At 31.5% G+C, this 8,603-nt stretch overlaps 1 protein-coding gene across 1 annotated transcript in view; it reads left to right on the top strand.

Moving 5' to 3' along the window:
• LOC107057930 (probable leucine-rich repeat receptor-like protein kinase At1g35710) overlaps positions 1 to 8,533 on the top strand; it is an 11,957-nt gene extending 3,424 nt beyond the window's left edge. Inside the window, exons 3-4 of the mRNA XM_015303079.1 lie at positions 6,621 to 7,103; positions 7,260 to 8,533. Of these exons, the coding sequence (XP_015158565.1) occupies positions 6,621 to 7,103; positions 7,260 to 8,323 (1,547 nt within the window). The 3' untranslated portion in view covers positions 8,324 to 8,533. The remainder of the gene's footprint in view (positions 1 to 6,620; positions 7,104 to 7,259) is intronic.
• Positions 8,534 to 8,603: the final 70 nt, after the last annotated feature.

The following is an 8,603-nucleotide window of genomic DNA, read 5'->3' as shown; positions in this document are numbered from 1 at the left end:
ATTTCCTGCCAACTGCCCAACTTCCAAAGGGCATAACTCACTCATACGAACTCGGAATCGAGCAAACTCGGTGGCGTTGGAAAGATCATTCTATGAACTCCTCTTCACTCTCAAGCCCTAGCTCTCACTCTTTTAAAATGGGACAAACTGATCTAAAATCAGTCCAACACTAAAATATAACCAAAGGAAATGATTTGGGAAAAGATCAAAATACCCTTAAAATTCCCGGACGGATTTCCCCGCCAACTACCCAACTTCCAAAGGGCATAACTCACTCATACGAATTCGGAATCGAGCAAACTCGGTGGCGTTGGAAAGATCATTCTATGAACTTCGCAACCATAACTGGAACTACTCCTAAATCATCTTGAGCTAGAAGTTATAACTGTACAAAGTTGGCCAAAAAATTTTTTTCATACTTAGCCAAATTTCCAATTCTAGGCCTCTTCATAGTTATTTCAAATCGCCGGATGTTACTATCTTACCATTAATTAATAGTTTCCTACTATACATTGAGGAAGATACAACTAGATACATATATTTTTGCTACTAGATACACTAAAATAGAGAGAGACGAGTGAGATAGTCAAATATCCTAGATACATGCGAATCACACTAGATCTATACATGCATATGTATGTAACTTTTGTGATTCACATGAATCTGGGACACCAGATATATAGTAGAGTGACGAGAGAGATGGAAGAGAGGCAAGTGAGATTTGTCTATGTATCTCATATCGATACATGCAAATCCATTTGGATATAGTGTATCTAGAACAAAATACACCTAATTTTGACCATATGTATCTAAACGTATCTGGATGTACCCCAAATCTGATAGGATTCGTAATATTATAGACTAGAGTGTATTTAAGTAATTAGTTCCTAAATTAGTGAAATTTATGTAAGTTTTTTTTTTTCAAAAATTAATATATATAAAATAAAGATAGGAAGTAATAACTAGTCAAATAATGAACATAATTTCCATTCTTATTGTGCGTGTAAGAAGGACAATTTGGAAAACTTATGAAAGGGATCGATGTGCCTAGAAACTTTGTAGGAAGATTGAACCTTGGATTATTAATGGAATATTTTCATATGGATACAAAAATTGAATTATTTTATTATTTTTTTAGAAGAGTGTGGGAAGTAGATCTTCGTCAATATGTTTACTTCTTCGATAAGGATAATTTGGTCATTTTAAGAAGCGGCTAGAAGTAGGCATTCCTTTGTCAATGTATTTGCTTCTAGCTAAGGGTATTTGTGGAGTTTTTGTGCTTTTTTCGTTTTAATTTATTTGTCTTACTTTTCTTTTTTAGTTAGTTATATATTTGAAAATTACCTAAAAATATTTGTATAAATCACAACAATTAACAATTTAAAATATTAAAAGGTAGATAAAAATTCAGGTGACTCTTGAAATTCTGTCGGTGCCACATAAAAGGTAACTTGTAGTTGAATTCCGAATATTTTCGAGATTCAAAAAGCCCATCTTCAATAAATTGTTTTCACAATTTTTCACTCCAAATCAGTCACATTTTCTATTCATATTCAAATATAACTTCAATTTTCATAATCTTTTCGTGAAAGAAGATATTATTCTATTATACATAATTATATACTTTTCTTTTCTCTCTTTTAAACCCTTATTTTGTAATTCTTAATTTTTCCATTTTCATTTTTTAAAATCAACATTTCTTTGCCCTTTTACAGCGAATAAAGGCAATTTTTTTGGGAATAACTGATAGGATACCTTTTATATTTAATATATTTAATTTAAAAGAAAAGAAAAAACATCAAAATAAACAAGTCTTCAAGTCAAGCATACTTTTTTGATAGATACTTCATAATTTCTTTTATTTCAATTTATGTGAGTAGTTTTTTCTTTTTAATCATTCTGACAAACATACTTTTCTTTCCTAGTCTGAAAAATTGCATACTATGAAAGTAGTGTTAGCAATGCCACTATAGATTCTTCTATTGTTTATTATTTTGAAAAACATCAGGTTTGGAAAAAAATAATATTATGGTCTATGAAGAAATTGTCTATATCATGAGATATGTGAATAGATTACATTAAAGAAAAGTTATTCACTATTTTTGTTGATTAATGAATTTTTATAAATTCAATATATTTGAAAGTTGTAATAACTAACATTTACTTATACATATAGATATGCAATGGGAAAAGGTTCAAATATACCATCAACTTTGAGAAAATGTTTGTTTATTTATTCTAGAGCAACTTTTCACATATAGCAAACTTTAAAATTATATTTGTATGTTATAACTATAGTTTGCATAATTGCACTCCATAGCAAATTTTATGTTTGCTATGGAACTTTTGATTTGTATAATTCGCTACAAACATCCAAGTTTATACAAATTGTTCAGTTTTGTATAAATTCATTTATACATTATAATTTGTATAATAAGATCTGTATTTGTATAATTATAAGTGTATAGGACGAAAATATATATATTTGTATTTGTATATACACATTTATCTCGATTTATACAAACACAAACGCATTTTATACATTTTATACCGAAATGTAAAAATGGCTAATTGTATACTGAATCAGATTGCAAAAAAAAAAAGGATATTTGTTGCGAATACAATTAAAATAAACTATGGATATATCATTTACTTTGAATTAATAGTTTTCTATTTCATACAACATTCCCTTTATTCTATTCTTTAAACGTTTGGCTCATTTATGTCATTTTTTTTAGAAAAGGCTCATTCATGCCAATATTTGTTAACTGAAATGGCATAGATGGGCCAAACTTTTAACGGATGACATAGATTAGCCTTTTCTCAAAGTCCGAAGGCATATTTGACCATTTTCCCTTTTAAAAATAATTTAATCAATGACATGGCCGAATTATTATTGACCACGTGTAAAAACTATTTTGCAAACCCGGAAATATTTTTAGTTCACAAATAATGTCATGGATTGTTGACCATATCATATATGATTTCAAATATCTGAAATGATTCTAAAAGATCCTAGACAATATTCTACTTTAAGTTTAACTATGTAGAATTGATCACGCCATCGATATTGTGCAAGATATGATTTGATATTGGATCTTTGTATATAAATAATAGATAGTTTATCAATTGTAAAGCATAGAAATACAAAATATTTTTCATCTCTTTTTGGTTCCTGATTTATCAATTGTTATATATCATGGTATCAAGAACCTAATTTTTTTGCAGAAACTGCTTTACTTTTTGCTCTGTATTGTTGTTTGATTTCTATCATCGGTTATCTCTTGTCTTTCTAATAGAGTCACATTCTCACGACATTTTGTCTACCAAATTTGATGGAAAAATTATCCAATGTGAGAATTTCACAGATTTTTTTTCAAGGGAAAAACTTGTTTGGAATTTTGGATGGATCAACAACTGACCAAATGAAGACAAGGAAAAACATGCAAATCTACTGGATACAATGTATCTAGAACAAATTACACCTAGTTTTAACCACATGTATTTGAACATATCTGGATGCACCAAAATCTAATAAAATTCGTAATATTACAAGTTAGAGTCTATTTAAGTAATTAGTTCCTAAATTAGGAGAATTTACGTAAATTTTCAAAAATTAATACATATAAAATAAATATAAAGGAAGTAGCTAGTAACTATTCAAATAACGAACAAAGTTTCCATTCTAACAAGTCAATTGTGCGTTAAAGAAGGGCAACTTGGAAACTTATGAGAGGGATCAATGTGCTTAGAAACTACGTGACTATATTTTGGATTGTTAATGGAATATTTTTATATAGATGCAAAAATTGAATTATTTTACTATTATATAGAAGAGTTTAGGAAGCAGGTCTTTGTCAATATGTCTGGTTCTTTGATAAGGATAATTTGGTTATTTAAGGAAGCAGTTAGAAGTAGGCATCTCTTCGTCGACGTGTTTACTATAAGCTGAGGGTATTTATGGAGTTTCTGTGCTTTGTTCGTTTTAATTTATTTGTCTTACTTTTCTTTCTTAGTTAGTAATATATTTGAAAATTACCTAAATATATTAGAAATTACAATATTTAACAACTTAAAATATTAAAAAGACAGCTAAAAATTCAAGTGGCTCTCGAAATTACATTGGTGCCACATAAAAGTTAACTTGAAGTTGAATTCTGAATATTTTTGAGATTTGAAAAGCTTATCTTCAATAAGTTGTTTTCCCAAAATTTCACTCCAAGTCACTCTCGGAATGTAGTGGCTCCCTTGTTTTCTTTTTAAAGTAATTTTTTAGCAATAAAGTTAAGATTACATGTAAGTTAAAAAAAAATCATTAGTAACTAGAACTAAATAAAGGTTCCCAATCCCAATTACATATCCTATGTGAGCTATTAAAAAAATAAGAACATATTCAAGTCACATAAACAAGTTAAAACAAATAAATGCTAAATAATAATAATAATAATAATAATAATATAAGAGGCCATATAAACTTCACCAAATGAGTTTTGCTTGCTTTCATTGCTATTCGGGTAGTCTAAGATATAGTGAAGACTTCATATGCGGGTATGCCCGTAACGAGTCCAGGAGACTCTATTTTTTGCGAGAGTCCTTAATTGGGACTCCATTTTTGCTCCAAATTCATGCAAGTAAAAGAGAGGGTAAAGAGATTAGTAAGATAATCAACTTTACTCGATATCGAACAAGAATAGATATAACTAAGTTCAAGTTTTTTAGTGCAAGCGAGCATGAATTAAATAGTAATCCTTCAAATTTACACACGTCCAAATATATAACAGAATGACAAAGAGATTAAAAATATTTTTTAAATGGGTTGCACTTATTAAAGAAAATATATGATCTGCAATTTACTTTTTTCGAACTAAAACAAACTAAGGTAATGTCCTTTCCAGATTTTTTATACACACCATAGTGCTATTATTTAACACACAAAAAAAAACTAAAAAAAACTCATGATTTAACTAACAAACAACAAAGAACTTAAAATACTACGTACGTACAAAAATAAAACTTTACAAGGGTGCCTTATACTGCCTACTTTTTTAATTAAAACTTTACAAGGATACCCTTTCATGGCTTTTAATAAGAGAACATTTTAATTGCTGGCCATTCTGCCTACTTTTTAACTAAAACAGAAACGACATTGTAACAAAACATTTTTTTAACAAACCATTTTTAAAAAGAAAAGCTGATGCACATTAAAAAATAATAGTAATAATTTAGATATGGCAAACAAAATGAATTCAAGTAATATAATCATGCTGTCTAACACACCATGGAAACAAAGCTTTAAAGCTATACTAATCTCGAAAGTAATTTAGATACATTTCGGCATCAACAGTTATCGTAAACAAACTAAGAAAAATTACTTGCAAGACATGAATACTTAAAACAAGTCTGATATTTCATAACAGAGATGACGAAATATAGGAAAATAAAAGAGGCGAATGCCACCTGTTGCGGGGCAGTGATTAGTGAACGGAGACGGGACGAGCTAGGAGACAACAGCGAGTTCCACACCAATTTTATACTCGGACAGCCGGCTCAGCAGCTCGAATCAACTCCCAAAAATAGAAAAAATCATATTTCCAATTTCTTAAAGTAAGAATCGATTGTTCAAAAAAGAGTTCCAACTTTTCTCTAACCCCCAAAGCCTATGTTCTCGAATGTCTATATATGAATAGGTGTATCTAATGTTCACGGTAATTTTCTCAAATTCTAACTAATTCTTCAGAAAAAAAAATAAAATTCTCCCCCCCTTTTACAAATGAACAGAAAAGATGTTATGTAGGGGGGAAATTAGGGTTTGGATTTTGGGGGGGAAAAGGTGAGGGCAATTTCAAGTTTAAGGCCCACAAATTTGAATTCCAAAAACCTTTCACCATTAAAGGAAAACCTACTTTTTTTTGAAATTTTCGCCCCATTCTCAAAGAGGAAATGGAAAAACGCGTGCTTTTTGTACTGCATTGTGAACGTTTGCTGACATTGTTGTTAACGTTGTTGTGCTGAAATCGTGAAAAAGAAGAAGAAGCTGCTGGGTAGTTGGGAATTGCTGGAAAAAATAAAAGAGTGGGGTCGGTTATGTTGTACGTGTTGTTGTTGTTATTATTTTTGTTGGGTTTGAGGAATCTAAAAGGGTGGGCCGGATCTGGGAATTAAAGGGGTGGGCTGGGATTTGGAGAAAAATGGAATTGGGGAAGTGGGCTGTTTGGAATCAAATTAGATTTAAAGAATTATTAATTTATAATATTAATGAAACCATATATTTATATAAGGGTTTTCTGAAAATATATTATCTTATCAAAATGTGTGATTTTTTCCACTAGCTCAAGTCGGGATCAAAGAAAAATATTATTTTAAAGAGATTATTAAGTAATCAAATATTAATTTAGTAATGTTTTACTATATGAGACGAAGGATTATTATTTATTATCAATGTGAAAAAGTTAAGACAACTACATCAACGTGGGGGGGGAATCTACATGCATCTTCTTGATAGCTATAAATACTTTTCACTTGCAAGTCTAAAACATTGCACACCATGAAAGTGTTAGCAATAACACTATGGGTTCTCTTGTTTTTTATTTTGAAAAATACCAAGTTTGTCATTTGTGTAGGGATTTGTAGAGAAAACGAGCAACGAGCGTTGGAGACCTTGAAGAAAGAAGTATATGATCCCTCGAATCGTCTCGCTTCTTGGGTAGTCGGAAAAGATTGTTGTGAATGGGAAGGGGTCGTGTGCAACAATCTCACTCGTCATGTGATTGAGCTAAGAATTTATGTTGATTGGTTTGAGTCGAGATATCTAAGGATCAATAACCTAGAGTGGTTGACAAGTCTTTCGAGTCTTGAGAACCTGGAGATAGAAAGTGTTGATCTTAGCAAAGCTAATGAATGGCTACAGGTTATTAACATGCTTCCTTCTCTTGTTGATCTTCGTTTATCCAATTGTAGTCTTCATCATATAACACCTCTACTTGATTATCATAATTTTTCTTCACTCAAGTCTCTCAATCTTTCTGAGAATTACAACCTTGGTTCTTCTGTTCCGCAATGGGTTTTCTACCTTCCTAATCTCGTTTCTCTTGACCTGAGTTACTGTTATTTTATTGGCCCGTTACCTGACGGTCCAGTTAACTTGACTTCTCTCACAACCTTCAAGGCTTCTAGAAACTCTTTCAATTGTCGTTTACCCAAATGATTGTTTGATTTGAATAATCTTGAACATCTTGACCTCTCTACTAGTGGCATTGAAGGTGCGATACAAAGTAAGAGCGGAAACATAACAAAACTTAAATATCTTGATCTTTCTGAAAATAACCTCAACTCCACTATACCAAATTGGCTCTATGGATGCAAAGATCTAGAATCACTTGGCCTTGGTAGAAATCGTCTTGAAGGAACCCTTTTTCTCTCAGGAAATCTGTTTGAGGGAGATATATCTGAATTATTCAATGTTAGGAGTAATTTCCTTTCAGTTGGATTTGGAAATACTTCTTCTTTAACTGATTTGAGACTAGACGATAATAAACTCACAGGAGCTCTTCCGGAAAGTGTTGGCCATCTTTCAATGCTAGAATACTTTTTCATCTCTAACAATAGGTTGGAAGGTGTTGTAACAGAAAGTCATTTCTCTAAATTAACACATTTACAATACTTTGCTGCATCTAGAAATAATCTGACTTTAAAAGTGAGTCGGAATTGGATTCCACCTTTTCAAGCCACAGACATTGTATTACGCGGCTGGAATATAGGCCCTTTGTTTCCCATGTGGCTCCGAACTCAAAAGCGGATAATGAATGTCAACATATCAGATGGTGGAATACATGGTGAGGTTCCAACTTGGTTTTGGAACTTATCTTCTCAAATTCGATTTCTCAATCTTTCTCATAACCAATTTGTTGGTGAGGTTCCAATCATCTCGACACCTTCGTGGACGGATGAACATGAAGGTCCTTGGACAATATACTTGGGTTCCAACAATTTTAGTGGACCATTACCTTTGATTTCAACCATTGTAAGTGAGCTAGATCTCTCAAACAATTCTTTTTCCAAAGGTTTATCTAACTTTTTGTGTGCAGCAAAGAATGGATCTTACAGATTAGAGATCTTAAATCTCGGGGGAAATGATTTATCAGAAGAAATTCCTGATTGTTGGATGAATTGGCCAAAGTTGACGGTTTTAATCTTGAGGGACAATAATTTGATTGGAAGCTTACCAAGATCTATGGAGGTTTTGAGTAATTTGCGATCATTAGACTTACGAAGAAATAGACTTAACGGTCTGTTTCCTTCATCCTTAGGAAACTGCACAAAATAGATTTAGCTGAGAATGAGTTTATTGGAAAGATACCATCTTGGTTAGGAATGAGGTTTCCAACCTTGATAGTCCTTATCCTTCGGTCCAATAAATTCGATGGTGAATTGCCTCAAGAACTTTGTCATCTCAAAGATCTTCAAATCTTAGACCTTGCAAACAATACATTTGTTGGAATCATACCAAGGTGTATTGGCAATTTGAGTTCGATGGTCAAAGAAAAAAAGGAATTGGAATATGATGAAGACTTACATTATTCTTATTATATCGGAGTTTTGATAGA

Source organism: Solanum tuberosum, unplaced genomic scaffold, assembly GCF_000226075.1.
Source record: "Solanum tuberosum cultivar DM 1-3 516 R44 unplaced genomic scaffold, SolTub_3.0 scf00394, whole genome shotgun sequence".
Classification (NCBI taxonomy): Eukaryota; Viridiplantae; Streptophyta; class Magnoliopsida; order Solanales; family Solanaceae; genus Solanum; species Solanum tuberosum.
The sequence above is the reverse complement of the archived record's forward strand: the minus strand, read 5'-3'. Positions and strand labels throughout refer to the sequence as shown.